The sequence below is a fragment of the Monopterus albus genome, unplaced genomic scaffold, assembly GCF_001952655.1.
Source record: "Monopterus albus unplaced genomic scaffold, M_albus_1.0 scaffold319.1, whole genome shotgun sequence".
Lineage (NCBI taxonomy): Eukaryota > Metazoa > Chordata > Actinopteri > Synbranchiformes > Synbranchidae > Monopterus > Monopterus albus.
The window spans coordinates 292,993-308,324 of record NW_018128199.1 but is presented as its reverse complement, the minus strand read 5'-3'; the positions used below and the strand labels follow the sequence as shown (position 1 = coordinate 308,324).

The window sequence follows — 15,332 nt, the reverse complement described above, 5'->3', positions numbered from 1 at the left end:
AGGACGCTTAGGTCCTTCAATATACATACATACATACATTAATAGACGTGCGCGCGCGCGCGTTTCTGTTTTGCTTCGTTCTCCACAAGCAGATAGGAACTTTCGGCCATTTTTTCGGAGTGTTTGTTGTTTTCACCAAAGCAAGAGGCTGTTCTCGGGTCGACGCTGAGTTGTGCCTTTCAGTGAACCTAAGGGAAGTTGGGAGGAGGGTAAAGTGATCCCAGATCAGTGTCTGTGTCGGTGTCATGCCATCTCCCATGGCGCTGCTAGGTGCGCGCCAGCCTCGCGATAACCTCGCCTACTAGAATCAAAGCTCTGCTCGCGAACTGGATGTTGACAGGCGCGCGGTGCGGTCATCATGCAAAGGTTACATTGGATCAGTTTCAGCGAGTCTCAGAACAAGACGCTCCTCCGCAGGATCTGTACAGGTCACAAAATGCGAGACGTCTAGCAACGCAAAAACGGACTAACTCACGTTTACTGGCCCCTGTGGCTACAGCAGGTGTCAAGCGATGGACCCAAGTTTGGGATTTCCGCGAACCGTAGTGTGTACGCTGGCTCCTCTCGGCGGTAAAGTGGCTTCATGAGTGTCCAAAGTAACAGTGGAAGTGGTGGTGGAAGTTTGGAGGCGACGCCATCTTGGTCGCAGCTCTCTTCGTCCCCAACGATTCCTCAACAACATATAACGGCAACCGCAAAGAGCAAGGAAGGTATATCAGCTTGCTAAGTACACGAAAGACTCGTACTTTCCTTAAAGTGTGCCCTTTGCTGGAGAAGTGGATTATTTTGGCCGTGTAGAGCTAACGTTTGCTGAAGTAAAAATGGATGTCAAGTTCACTGATGCCGTGAATTGGAAGCCAAACGTCAGCTGTCAGTTCAGTTGACGGCCAATATAAGTAGCAGCAAGCTATCATGTTTGCACAAAGGCAGCGCTAGCTTGTTGTCTGGTTTGTGTCACTGTCAGCTTACACGATTTCTTGTTTCTCAGTTGTTGATACGATAACAGTGTTTAGCAGCAGCAGCAGTTGTAGCAGTTTTTATATTTGTCTTCCATCAACACCATCTAGTTGGATATGAAACAACGTAGCTATGCATCCATCCATTTATGCATTGCAATGCATGTCCCTGCTACTATGATGAACTTGAAAACAGGCCCCATTTTGTTACTTTTTGGCCAGTGTGAATGCATCTGTTCGTTGTCGACATGTTGAGATTTAGTTTACCACGATATTGCTGAGTTTGACATGAAGAGACATAACAGTGTAAGTGGGAGCAATTGGTTATAATCTTCCTGCTTAGTAGGTATATAGGACGTGGTATATTAAAAACTTTTAGACAGTGATAGTCTTAAAAAATGCTAATAAAAAAAATCAGTTATAATTATTGTACCCAGGAGCAGCAAGAGACAAAATAGTGTAATATAAAGCTCTAGCAAATAACTCTCTCCCCTGTCCTTAGTTAACCTCACACAGGCCTTGTTGTGCACTCTGTTTCACTGCTCAGGGGTTTCATAATGTCCATTATGCCTTTTAGGACATGCCCCTATGTCAAAAGCTGTGTAAAGATTATAGTCAGGAAACAAACACTTGCAGAAGCAGTAGTCTGCAGGGAGGACTTGTGTGCGTCTCTCCCAAGAAACCAGTTGTCATAGAACAAGGTCTACTCAGGCAGCATATACTGTATGTTTATCCTGCTGCTTGTGCGAGTCATTTTTATTTGCATTGTGGTTCTGATTTGCAGCTGCAGTGGCTTGCCACTTGGACTTCTGCAAATTTTGCTATACATTGAGAAGATGAACACATAAAACTAAAAGCTGCCCTTTTTCAACAGGATAAGGATAATCACCTTTATTGGCCAAGTATGTTACAAGAAATTTGTTTCCGGTACAGAACCTATGGCAGCCATCTGCGGCGCCACCTCAACTGATGGCTCTAACCATCGGGGGGGTTCAGTGTCTTGCCCAAGGACACTTCTGACATGTGGACTGCCAGCACCGAGATTCGAATCTTCAACCTTCTGGTTGGGAGACGACCGCTCTACCCACCGCACCACTGTCGTGTAGCATTTGTGCACATGTGTAGCATTTAAATTGGGCTCACATCTATTTTTCAGCGGCGTTGCTGCATGTCAGAAAATTTTAATCCAGGATAAAACTTCCATTGTCCTTCGCTATTATTGTGCACTATCGGAAGTGTCAGGATCCCTACATGTTAGAGACTAGGTTATCATTGTGCAATGAGGCCACTGTTGCAGTCTGACTAATGAAGACACAGAAGAGCTGGTTGAAGATTTTTGTCAATAAACTGGTGGATTCTCTCCATTTGGTTTTGACTCTTCTGCCTCCCCAGTGGTAATAGAACCTTCTTGCTTAAGTTAGAACTGCTGTGTCACTCATCGAAAGTGTCTGTCATCTTCGGATGAAAGTGCATCTGTTAAGAGGGCTAGCTGCTGCATATACAGTTAAATCTGTTTTTCTTTTTTTATCTTCTAATTATTCTAATTTTCTACAGTCCTCCTCCAGATACTGTTCTCAATTTCTTCTCCTAGTGCTCATTTTTATTACTTGCTAGTAGTTTTGTCACAGGAGTACGTTTTGCTTTGAATCCTTCTACTACTACTACTACTCTCTACTCTATGGATGAACTGTGATAATGTAAGCACCTGTACTGTGATGATACCCTCTCATTCTAGGCCCCATGGAGGAGCTGCACAGCCTGGACCCAAGGAGACAGGAGCTGCTGGAGGCCAGGTTCACAGGAGCTGTCAGCGGAAACACAGGAGGAAGCACTGGGAGCACCAGTGGAGGTGCTAAGGTAACAGCGACGTAGAAAAACCAAAGCCTTTATGAGGCCACAAACAAACCGAGTTGAACCAAAAGAGCCTCAGGAGGTAAATGTTCCTTTAGTGCGTTCCTGTTTTCTGACTGATAATTGTTTAAACAGATTTGTTTTTGCTCACAAAACAACACTTTTTGGAAACTATTCCAAAAAGCGCTGTTTTACTTTTTACATGTCAGTAACAAGAAATTCCAAGATTTACTACCAACAACAACCAATCAGCAGAAAACGTGCTGTATACAAGTTGATGAAGTCCAGAGGCTTGTGTTTATAGTGTGACTAACTCCAGCATGATAGTTAGTAGAGCATCAGAAGTTGTACGTCAGGAGCAGGGACTTTTTGGGTTCAGGAAGTAAACACCAAACAAATTCCCATGATGGAGAATAGGTAAACGTTCCTTTATTCCTAAAAGGGATGCCACATACCTGGAAATGTTCCTGTGGTGGAACAGGGCCAGGTGACACACCTAGTAACTGAAGGTCTGGATTCCAATCAGGCCTGCAGGTTTAGTTTCACTGTTGTTTAAATTTTGTCACTGATCTCTGGCAACATCACACACCTGTGCTGACTGTTTTCATATAGTTTGTGTTCACTTGTTTGTTTGAATTTCCACTGTGTGTAGGGTCTGGCCAGTGAGTCCTCTAACCATAGCTATGGCAGTCTGGGCTCATCCAGCGACAAAGAGTCAGAGGTAAAACACACACACAGACATCATCATCATTATTGCAGTGGATAAAGATGAGAAACTGAAATTAAATATTACACCTTCTATACAGACCCATGTTGTCAGTGCTCTGTTTTTTCCTCTCTCGCCTCTTTTGTCTTTCTGTCTTTCCCTCCACCTCCACCTCTTCTTCTCCTCTCTTCCTAGAACTCTGATTTGAAAAGAGGGAGCTCCCCTGCCTACTCAGTATGTACTTTCTTCCTACTGTTCTTTCCTGCAGAACACCATCACTGGATCCTGCTTTGTTAGGTGAAACACAAGAGATTTATGCTTTTTTTTTTTTTAACCCCCTTCTTCTGTTTCATATCGATTTACAGACTCCAGAGAAGAAGCCCTCTGAATCATCCAGGGGGAGGAAGAGGAAAGCTGACACCTATTCAGAGAGTAGTCAAGGTATGGCTGACACCTGCACAGAATCAGTGACATTAGCTATCTGTGTGTTTCTGATGGCATACATATAAATCCTGTGCAGGGAAGACCTCCACACGTGGGCCCAAGATCAGCGACTACTTTGATGTGAGTATTACTACAACTGGTGATACTCTCATATCAGAATCAGCTTTACAGGCCAGGTGTGTTGGACACACGAGGAATTTGACTCTGGTACAGCGGCTCTCAATGTGTGCATACTATATACACACAGTATGGCACTGTTGTTATCACTTTGAACCTGATTCTTTAGTTTACCCATTTATTTTCTTTGCCAAGTTCCAGGGTGGAAATGGTTCCAGTCCAGTGCGAGGCCTCCCGTCAGCTCGCCGCTCTCCACAGAACTCACACTCTGCCCCGGGCTCAATTGTGAGTGTTTGACAAACAGTCGATTGCTTTACACAAGGGTTTCTGATGAGTTATTTTCACATGACGTGGATGTGAGTCTCTATGCTGTATGTTACTACAAGGTTCAACAATACGTCTTTGTCTGCAGGTCCGACAGAATAGCTCCTCCCCTACGAGTCTGTCTTTTGGGGAACCCAATCCCAAAGCATCCTCCAGCAAGTGTGTTCAGGTAATATGACATACACATGAAACACACACGACATTTTCTGCCAGTTTTTACTGCAGTATACATTTATTAAGACACATCTGAGTAGCTCTCTGCCTGGTTCTCTTAGACGGAGCTGACTGGTCTGAAACTAGCTGCTCTGGAAAGCAACAAGAATCTGGACCTGGAAAAGAAAGAGGGACGAATAGATGACCTGCTCAGGGTGAGTTCATTGTCTGTTACCTGTGTAGCGACGCTGAGAACACAGAAGGATGAATACAGTGGTGTGAAAAAGTGTTTGCCCCCTTACTGATTTCTTATCTTTTTGCATGTTTGTCACACTGTAATGTTTCAGATCGTCAAACAAATTTATATATTAGTCAAAGATAACACAAGTAAACACATCATGCAGTTTTTAAATGAAGGTTTTTATTATTAAGGGAAAACAAAATCCAAAACTATATAGCCCTGTGTGAACAAGTGTTTGCCCCCCTGTCAAAACACTGGTTTATCGCACCTGAGTTCAATTTCTCTAGCCACACCCAGGCCTGATTACTGCCACACCTGTTCGCAATCAAGAAATCACTTAAATAGGACCTGCCTGACAAAGTGAAGTAGACCAAAAGATCCTCAAAAGCTAGACATCATGCCGAGATCCAAAGAAATTCAAAACCAAATGAGAAAGAGAATAATTGAGCTCTATCAGTTTGGAAAAGGTTATAAAGCCATTTCTAAAGCTTTGGGACTGCAGCGAACCACAGTGAGAGCCATTATCCACAAATGGCGAAAACATGGAACAGTGGAGAACCTTCCCAGGAGTGGCCGGCCGACCAAAATTACCCCAAGAGCGCAGCGACAACTCATCCAAGAGGTCACAAAAGACCCCACAACAACATCCAAAGAACTGCAGGCCTCACTTGCCTCAGTTAAGGTGAGTGTTCATGACTCCACCATAAGAAAGAGACTGGGCAAAAATGGTTTGCATGGCAGAGTTCCAAGACGAAAACCACTGCTGAGCAATAAGAACATAAAGGCTCGTCTCAGTTTTGCCAGAAAACATCTTGATGATCCCCAAGACTTTTGGGATAATAGTCTGTGGACAGAAGAGACACAAGTTGAACTTTTTGGAAGGTGTGTGTCCCATTCTGTGTGGCGTAAAAGTAACACCGCATTTCAGAAAAAGAACATCATACCAACAGTAAAATATGGTGGTGGTAGTGTGATGGTCTGGGGCTGTTTTGCTGCTTCAGGCCCTGGAAGGCTTGCTGTGATAAATGGAACCATGAATTCTGCTGTGTACCAACATATCCTGAAGGAGAATGTCCGGCCATCCGTTTGTGCCCTCAAGCTGAAGCGAACTTGGGTTCTGCAGCAGGACAATGATCCAAAGCACACCAGCAAGTCCACTTCTGAATGGCTGAAGAAAAACAACATGAAGACTTTGGAGTGGCCTAGTCAAAGTCCTGACCTGAATCCAATTGAGATGCTGTGGCATGACCTTAAAAAGGCAGTTCATGCCCGAAATCCCTCCAATGTGGCTGACTTACAACCATTCTGCCAAGATGAGTGGGCCAAAATTCCTCCACAGCGCTGTAAAAGACTCATGGCAAGTTATCGGAAACGCTTGATTGCAGTTGTTGCTGCTAAGGGTGGCCCAACCAGTTATTAGGTTTAGGGGGCAAACACTTATTCACACAGGGCTATATAGTTTTGGATTTTGTTTTCCCTTAATAATAAAAACCTTCATTTAAAAACTGCATGATGTGTTTACTTGTGTTATCTTTGACTAATATTTAAATTTGTTTGACGATCTGAAACATTACAGTGTGACAAACATGCAAAAAGATAAGAAATCAGTAAGGGGGCAAACACTTTTTCACAGCACTGTAGATAATATATTCAGAATGTCATTTAATGTTTTTTTTTTCTTCTATGTAGCACGACCGAATTTAACATTCTCCCTGCTGTCTGTCTTTTCTTGACAGGCTAACTGTGACCTGCGTAGACAGATCGATGAACAGCAAAAACTCCTAGAGAAATACAAGGAGAGGCTCAACAAGTGCATCACCATGAGCAAGAAACTGCTTATAGAAAAGGTATGTTTTTGAATGCATGCACACTTTTGTGTATTCACTGCACATTCAATTAAAAACCACATCTGAAGTTTGAAGCCGTGTTAAGTGAGGGCCTAAAAGAGGGAACGCATTACACTACACAGCTAGTGTGCTACAGAATAAACTTGTTTATTGGTTGTAAAGGTGGCACAGAAAGGCACACTGGTCGTGGGACTTGGTCTTGAATGTTGCTATTTAATGTCTTGAACCCATACCTTTTACACTTTTATTCCACATGGGAATATAACCTAGATCTCCTTGACTCAGCGTGGCTTGGATTGCACCTTGTTTGTACTGTCAGATGAATAAATATAATGCAATGCATTTTAAATTTGAATCTACACATAATTGAGGAACACTGTCTCTATCCCACTATTATCTATCATGCCTATGCCTGCGTGTGTGGTTTTGTGCACAGAGCACACAGGAGAAGCAGTCGTGTCGTGAGAAGAGCATGCAGGACCGTCTCCGTCTCGGTCACTTCACCACCGTCAGACACGGAGCGTCCTACACAGAGCAGTGGACGGACGGATACGCATTCCAGAACCTGATCAAGTGAGAGATTGTCACATGCAGTGTTTTTTAATCCAGCCAGATGCTCTCTAGGTTTTGTTGATATTTTGCATTGGGTGTTTAAAAACAGCACTGAAGAGCTCTAAACTTTGGTAATTATTACCTGGCTGTTTATTGTCTGTTCCACTATTTCCCATATGACCCATTCTCTCCCTCTCACAGGCAACAGGAGGGCATCAACCAGCAGAGGGAGGACATAGAGCGACAGAGGAAACTACTGGCCAAGAGGAAGCCTCCAAACCCGTCGCCCTCCATTTCAGTGGCCTCCACCTCTGAACCCAAGCAACGAAAAACCAAGGTGGTCAATGGCAACGATCCTGACCCATTCCTCAAGCCCTCCTTGCCCCAGCTGTGAGTACACTGAAATAAATACTGTACATACTGTCAGTAGGAAACTGGAGGAGGCTCAGCCACTAAGAATGTGAGGGATTGTCATCCCGTGCGTGATGTTTTCACTGTAGGTGTTTTACAATTTGGGTCGTGTTTTACAGCCTGTTTTTTCTTTACACTTTACTGAGAACTGCTTTGTGCAACAAGCTGTCATTTATTATCACCACTGTTTATATAAAAAAGTAGACTGTCAAAGTTTGATCACATCAGATGTGTTAAGATCTTGATCAGATACCACAGTATCAGCGTCAGTCCAGCTACACTACTACACAGGGTTAAAGGTACTGTTTAGCTAGTGCCTGGATTTCATTTCCTTTGGTCTGTCACAAATTCTCTTTTCTGTTGGAGGGTTAGTAAAAGCATTGGAAGCTGAAATGGAATTGAATTGATCATGACTTCAGTCATGATCATGATCAATCATCATTGATCATGAAGTTCAGTATTAATATTCCTAATGCAGTGTGTTGGCTTTTATGTGTGTTCTGTCGGGAGGTTTTGACTTGTCTGTATTTTGACAGACTGACCCTTGCTGAGTACCATGAACAGGAAGAGATCTTCAAGCTCCGCCTTGGACATCTGAAGAAGGTCAGTAAAAAAAAAATACTAACCACTCAGTTAATCAGTCATCTAACCAATCACTCATTAAGAGCACGTTATGTATAGATGCAACAGAAGTGTTGCATTTTCAGTAAACTGAGTGTTGACTATGTGCAGGAAGACACACTCTCTATTCCAATGCACATGTCTGCCGGGTGTGCATTAGACTTGATTTAACTAGTGGAATCAGTAAATGGCCAGAATATAAACTGTGGCGGATCCAGAGATGCTCCCACATGCAGATATAAATGGCAGCTAGAGTCTTAGTTTGTCGACACTGTATAACTGCACAAATGAGATTCAATTACATGCATAATCTAACAGAAAAAGAATTGAAATGTAAAATTATACATCTCATTGTGTGTGTATGTAGGAGGAAGCTGAGATCCAAGCAGAGCTGGAGCGGTTGGAGCGGGTGAGGAACCTCCACATCAGAGAGCTGAAGAGGATCAACAATGAGGACAGCTCAGCGTAAGTCCTCACAGCTCATTGAGACTGGGACTAAAGACATCTGAGAAATGAATGAAAATCAGAATTTAGTGATAATAATAAACTTGCAATAAAAATATTTAATGGGGAATGTCTGATGTAATTTATATTTGCTGCTGTAATTATTCAGAAGAGCCATACAGTCATTTGTCTTTGCAAACCAGTTGTTTCAAAAAGAGATTTAAAGATAATAGTTGGTGATTGTAGCAAAATAATGTTTACATTATGATCACCAGGTACACAAATCCACTAGTCATTTCAGTTAGGATCACATAACTACATTATTCACAATGGGCCAAGGTCACAATTAGACACACAGCTCGGACTCTCAAACAACACACACCCTGTCTTACTCTTATTAGTGTGTTAAAAAATGTAAAGATAGCCAGAGGACTGGGGAAGAGCTGATGCCAAAGGAGACGTATCACAATACTAGCAACATGTGGCTAACAGCTCAGACTCCACTGTTATTCCCTGTCTCCAGCTGCTGTAGCTGAAGTCAGAACAACCACTTGCATTTGCAAACTAGCAATTTAGCTGAATGTCCTGGGAAAGGTTGATTTAGCAAACAGGCTAATGTGACACCAGTAATGTCTAATTTGCTAACGTTACCACAAAGATTAACCTGCCTAACTGAACAACATAGTGACCATAACGATATTCAGTGGCACATAGCAAACTATTTACCCACCTGTCCAGTAGAAAAAAAGAGCAACATCTGTGTCCATCCTCATCCCTTTTAAATCCCAGAGCTCTCTCCATCTTTGGAAAGCAGCACATAGCTATGTCTACATGGGTTTCCCACCTTGCCTGATTAGAGTCCTCCTTTCAGTTTTTGTGCTTCTGTCTTTCTTCTCCTCGGTTTAGTTGTGTAAACTGTAAGTGGAAGTGGTGGAGCTGGTGCTTTTTCAGCCATCTCTCTTATGGCTGCAGCAATGTTGGGAATGTTGGCAACCCTTTTTTTAACCTATTACAGAGGGAGCACAGCACACAGCCGCCTGGGGTGTGTGGAGCACGCAAACTGAAAGACCAGGCAGAGAAATGGGAAGAAAATTTAGCTGAATATAACAAAATGTGTAATGAATTACAGTCGTTGGCTAGGCCTTTAAATTTGCTAGATTCATGTCTAGATCAGAACGATGAGCATTTTTTCTGCATGGCACTACTTTATTTGCTTACTTGAGATATTCTGTTTCTGCTCACAGATTTAAAGACCACCCCACTCTGAATGAGAGGTACCTGCTGCTGCACTTGTTGGGCAGGGGGGGCTTCAGTGAAGTCTATAAGGTAAGATCTATTTGGCTGGACTTCTTTTTCTGTTTTCTCTCTGTCTGAAAAGTGTGTTTAGAGATGTCTGTGTTGTCACGCACAGGCTTTTGACCTGTTTGAGCAACGCTATGCTGCTGTTAAAATCCACCAACTCAACAAGAACTGGAGAGAGGAGAAGAAGGAGAACTACCACAAGTAGGTCTCGTTCACACACAACTTTAGATACGCAAAGACAATGTTTCTGCAATAACACACACACACACACCTATGTTGACATTTATTTCCTTCCAGGCATGCATGCAGGGAGTACCGGATACACAAGCAACTGGACCATCCCAGAATAGTCAAACTGTATGACTACTTCTCTCTGGATACTGACACGTGAGTGACCTCTGACCTCTGCTAGCTTCAGCCATGCTGGATTGACGTATTCTGAGGTTGTTTTTCACCACAAAAAGCTTTTTTTTCCAGTAGCTTTAAACAACACATCAGTAAGATTCATACCTTTGTGAATAATGCATGAGTTGTTTGCCTCGAGGCTCTAAGTCAGAGGGTGCAGAGGGTGAGAGCAAACATCATAGTGGCGTTATCAGACTGGGAAGGAATTAATAGTAAAAGCAGAAGAATGTGTGGTTCAGCATCAACATGCCCTGACAGTGGAAGCTATATTTAAATGGTTAACTTCCTGGTTGAAATGAGTTGAAGTCATCCATACCCAAGAGAGAGCTGAAGAAACTGGTAGCCAGTCTGACAACCATGTACAGTGTATTCATCCAGATAAATGGATGACACATCTCTATGCTAAGTATGGAGTTGAGCTTAGGCCCAGTTCATATTGTCCCATGTTAGCAAAGCTTCCCTTTGGAAACAAGCAGCTGACATACAGTACCTGCCTGGAAAATGAAGTTGGACGTATTCAGAAGCAGAAAGTCCTGACCCGGAACTCTGACCTCCATCTAGAGGAGGGGGAAAGGAAGTTTCTCATCTCAGCCTTCAGTCTTTCCAGACCTTCCACTGGATGAGCAGTTTATCTTTCTACTTAGGAATCAATAACTGAATATCAGAATGAGCATGAGGTACAAATACCTCAGTTTGTTCACATTCAGTTGTTGAATTCCATCTTTTTGGCTGTATGTAACTGTGTGTGTCCGTCTCCTCTCCCAGGTTCTGTACAGTTCTGGAGTTCTGTGAAGGAAATGACCTGGACTTCTACCTGAAACAAAACAAGCTAATGACAGAGAAGGAGGCCCGCTCCATTGTCATGCAGATTGTCAGCGCCCTGCGCTACCTCAACGAGATCAAGCCTCCTATCATCCACTACGACCTCAAACCTGGTGGGTGACATGTTGAAAAGGTTTTGGATGAATCATAAATGGACGTAAATGTAGGCAGCTGAGATCGGATGAAAAGCATTTAGTGCTTTGTTTGTGATGGTTGCAACTTCTTTGAAGAGGCTCAAATCAGTTAAGGTCCTTGCAGTTACTGTTATCGTTTAGCTTGTTGACATGAGGTGTGGCTAGACTTGGCAGTTCCAGTGAAGTGCATCTGGTGGTACTGCTGTGGTTAGAACCAGTCCTTCCCAGTGTTTGAACCTGAACTTGGGTCATTTACTCTGTCGAACACTGAGTCTGACTGTCAGTGTGTCACACAGGTAACATCTTATTGGTGGATGGCACTGCGTGTGGAGAAATCAAAATCACAGATTTTGGCCTGTCCAAAATCATGGACGATGATAATTATGGTGTGGATGGGATGGACCTCACGTCACAGGGAGCAGGCACTTACTGGTAAGATACACAGTTTCCCTTTCAGAGTGACATATGTACAGAGGTTAACCACGTTTGTAATCTCTCTGAAAGGGTCAATACATTATTAATCATATCTGTCTTGTTGTATTGTTACTGTCTTGTTATCTTGTATTGTGAAACTGTTGTGGGCAACTTACTGTGACAGTAATGTTGCTTTTCATTCCCAACACTTGTATGGTCTAAAATAATCACAGCGAAGCTGAGGAGTCTGATTCGCACAGGTGTTTGTGAACTCTGTGTGACACTGAATGACACAGATAGCGTTGTTTACATGCGTTGCAGGTACCTCCCTCCAGAGTGTTTTGTGGTGGGAAAAGAGCCACCGAAAATCTCCAACAAGGTGGACGTCTGGTCCGTGGGAGTAATCTTCTTCCAATGCCTCTACGGACGCAAGGTACAGCGCAAAACATTGCACTTTGGAAAGAGCAAATGAAATAAATGACTTCTGTATTAAGAGATTAACACAAATGCATGTGGAGCTGAACAGTATATTGGGGGACCACTGGAGTCACTTATTAGAGGCACTGCCCTGAAATGTAGAAGAACTGATTTGTACACGTTAGTGCTGCGTTACATAGACTTTAGGCCCTGAATTCAGTGTCCCTAAAAACAGCTGTAGTTGTTTAATATTTAAAAAACTGTGGTCTTTTTGTGTGTGTGTGTGTGTGTGTGTGTGTGTGTGTGTGTCCAGCCGTTTGGTCACAACCAGTCTCAACAAGACATTCTCCAGGAAAACACCATCCTCAAAGCCACGGAGGTCCAATTCCCTGCTAAACCACAAGCCAGCACAGAAGCCAAGGTAAAACACATGCACAGATAAGGGTCAATTTTACTTCATGTAGTCTGCTAAAATAAATGCCACCTCCACTTAATTTTACTCCCATGAACACTAATCCAGTAAAATGAAATCCTGGGTTAAGGATTACCATTTAAACAGTATCCTCTGATGACCTGAGTAGGACGTAGAGGTGGGTAATATGGATATAATCTTTCATCTCTTTGCCCTTGTATAGTAAATATTCTCTGAATTCAACTAAAAAAGTTGACTGGTTATTTATAAGTTTGTTTTTGGGCCCAGGTAATTAAATTCCAGAAAAATCAAGGTGCTGTAAATCCAAACAGATGTAGCAGCAGGGTACTTTGACATTGTCCGATTTGACCTCGTATAAATGGAGATACATTATTAAAGGGATTGTTATATTTGTATGAACAACAAAGCAAGGTGACAGTTCTGGATGAAATAATGTCATATTCAACTGACTTCAGACTAGGGATGGGCATTTCAAGCTAAAATGCTATTCGATATTCACTGGGAACTATTTGACAATTATTCGAAGATCATTGACACCCCTGCATTGCTGAGAGTCCCAGTCCAGCTGCTCCGTGTTGGCTCGCTCCATACTGCCAACGTTGTCATGTACGCATGCTGTGACTTCACCTGTAAGTCCCCAGTGCTTCGCGCCGCTGCAGCATTGTTTTAGTCTGAAGAACAGCACTGTGTACTTTCCAGTAGCTTATATAACGGCAGGTGACGGTCACATAAGATTCAGTTGTACACGCTGGTTCGTGGTCAGAGACCTTTTCAGCACTTGTCACACGACTACGCAGCTCACATGCCTCATCATCGTACAGTTTATCCAGTGGTGCCATGGCTGTGTTTCTTGATGGCTGTGGTCTCTGCATGTTTGTATTTGGTGCTGTAGTAAAATGATAAACTGACCTTGTTATCACACCATTTCCAGGCGCTGGGAAACGGTGGCTCTTTGTTTTTACAGACAAAACCAGTCGCATGAAATACTTTTTTAAATTAAATGACAAGTGAAATATTTGAAAATCATTGGTCATCCCTAATTGAGACTTGAGGTGTGTTGCAATTGTAGTTTATTTATCACAAGGTGTTACACTGTAACTTAAGTGTTCATCTCTGACAGCTTTTGGCAGACCTGTTGCTTGTTGGCAGACTAGGCTCTACTATCAGGCTGTAAAGACAAACGGCGTAAAGTGCAGCGTTTGCCCCAAAGTAGACTAAAGCCACACACAGACTGCATCTCAGTCTGTAAAGCTCTGTCCTCTGTTCCGCAGGCATTTATCCGTCGCTGTCTGGCCTACCGCAAAGAGGACAGGTTCGATGTTCACCAGCTGTGCTCGGACTCCTACCTCCTCCCTCACATGAGACGTTCAAATTCCTCTGGCTCCCTGCAGCCCTCGTCCTCATCTCTTCCCACCTACTGACTGGCTCTCCCACATGACTGACGGGACCCTCTGACCAATCTCAAAACAGGATTGTTGGATGTGAAGGATAATGGATGTGGATCTTTTTAAACTGACCTGAGAAATAAATGGAAAATGAGATGAAACCGAAAGAGGAGGAAGAAGGGAGATTCTCCCGTTCCTTTAATTGTACAGAGTTGCGCCCTTGAACTCAGAGGGAGCAGAAAAAAATGAAAGACTGACAGAAGGGATATGGAAAATGCGTAGGATGGAAGTTGAAGGAGAAGCAGTGAAATTGCTCTGCATTATTTGGAGCAAGAAAAGAGGATTATGAAGCTAGTGGCTTTGATTATGGACTTTATTAAGTAACCCCTTAGGAGACATTTTAACATCTGTACGAGCTCCAAGCCCACATACATGTACATTTCAGTATCATCATACACCGTAGCTGAGAATTGTGTCAACATAAAACTGCTGTCACAGTCTTGTTGCTTATGCGGGTAGAGTTCTGCAGGGAACAAAAGCCAGGGGTGTGGTGCAGAGCAGGTAGGAGTGTCTGTATGTTAACTATGGACTACCTGTTTAACTCTGTAGTCCATTTAAATGAGACATTGCATTGAATTTCCCCCTTTGCAGTCCCTCTGCACACAACAGGGGTGAACGTCAAAGTGATGTTATAACCCTGATGGGGCTTCACTTAAAAAAAAAAAAAAAATCTGAGGTTGATTTGCACTTCCAATCCAGATCCCTGTCATCTGGTCTCACAGAGTCCAGTACTACAGTGTGGTAGTTCGGAACTTGCCTGTAGTCACATCCTCCAATCACATTTTTGTGTTACAAAGCAATTCAGGTCCCCACAAAGTGGATCTGTGAATCTGTCTTACTCCAGTTTTTGCTGTTCTGCTATGAGTTGAAATGCTTCACAGGGCAGAGCCGTGTTGTCATAGCTGTTCTCATCAACCTGCCTGAGGAGTGTTGAACTGGATCAGCTGTTATTGCACTGCAGAGACTCCAGACTCACAGGTTATAGTGTTCGTTTCATGTGCAGGAGCCACGGCTCACTATCAGATAATAATGAGGCTTATCCTTTACTCCCCAGTGTCTCACTTTGCTCAGTTTATTTTTGTTTCCTCCTGAAAGCTGTTCTCAGTTTGCTGCTATAAATGTTGCTTTTAGTTTGTAACGTGTGAATGGTTTTCACCTCACATACAGTATGTGCATACTTGAACTGTGTTAAGAGGAACACTCTCCAGAGCCTGTTGTTCTGAAATGGACACCGGCTGTGCTGTTCGAGGGGATGCAGCACATTCTTCTGCCACCAACATCAGATGTCCACGG

At 43.1% G+C, this 15,332-nt stretch overlaps 1 protein-coding gene across 4 annotated transcripts in view; it reads left to right on the top strand.

Moving 5' to 3' along the window:
- Positions 1-14,269, top strand: part of LOC109974039 (serine/threonine-protein kinase tousled-like 1-B) — a 16,095-nt gene extending 1,826 nt beyond the window's left edge. The window contains exons 1-22 of one of the 4 annotated variants that reach the window (XM_020624022.1): positions 79-710; positions 2,692-2,813; positions 3,460-3,528; positions 3,709-3,747; positions 3,879-3,954; positions 4,034-4,077; positions 4,276-4,359; positions 4,487-4,567; positions 4,674-4,766; positions 6,529-6,639; positions 7,076-7,212; positions 7,393-7,581; positions 8,139-8,205; positions 8,591-8,688; positions 9,912-9,993; positions 10,079-10,170; positions 10,267-10,356; positions 11,140-11,309; positions 11,627-11,762; positions 12,066-12,177; positions 12,475-12,582; positions 13,866-14,269. In XM_020624022.1, coding sequence (XP_020479678.1) covers positions 584-710; positions 2,692-2,813; positions 3,460-3,528; positions 3,709-3,747; positions 3,879-3,954; positions 4,034-4,077; positions 4,276-4,359; positions 4,487-4,567; positions 4,674-4,766; positions 6,529-6,639; positions 7,076-7,212; positions 7,393-7,581; positions 8,139-8,205; positions 8,591-8,688; positions 9,912-9,993; positions 10,079-10,170; positions 10,267-10,356; positions 11,140-11,309; positions 11,627-11,762; positions 12,066-12,177; positions 12,475-12,582; positions 13,866-14,015 — 2,277 coding nt within the window. In that variant the 5' untranslated portion in view covers positions 79-583 and the 3' untranslated portion in view covers positions 14,016-14,269. Of the gene's footprint in view, positions 1-78; positions 711-2,691; positions 2,814-3,459; positions 3,529-3,708; positions 3,748-3,878; positions 3,955-4,033; positions 4,078-4,269; positions 4,360-4,486; positions 4,568-4,673; positions 4,767-6,528; positions 6,640-7,075; positions 7,213-7,392; positions 7,582-8,138; positions 8,206-8,590; positions 8,689-9,911; positions 9,994-10,078; positions 10,171-10,266; positions 10,357-11,139; positions 11,310-11,626; positions 11,763-12,065; positions 12,178-12,474; positions 12,583-13,865 lie in introns of those variants that run through there. The other 3 variants (XM_020624021.1, XM_020624024.1, XM_020624023.1) reach the window with 3 other exon arrangements.
- Positions 14,270-15,332: the final 1,063 nt, after the last annotated feature.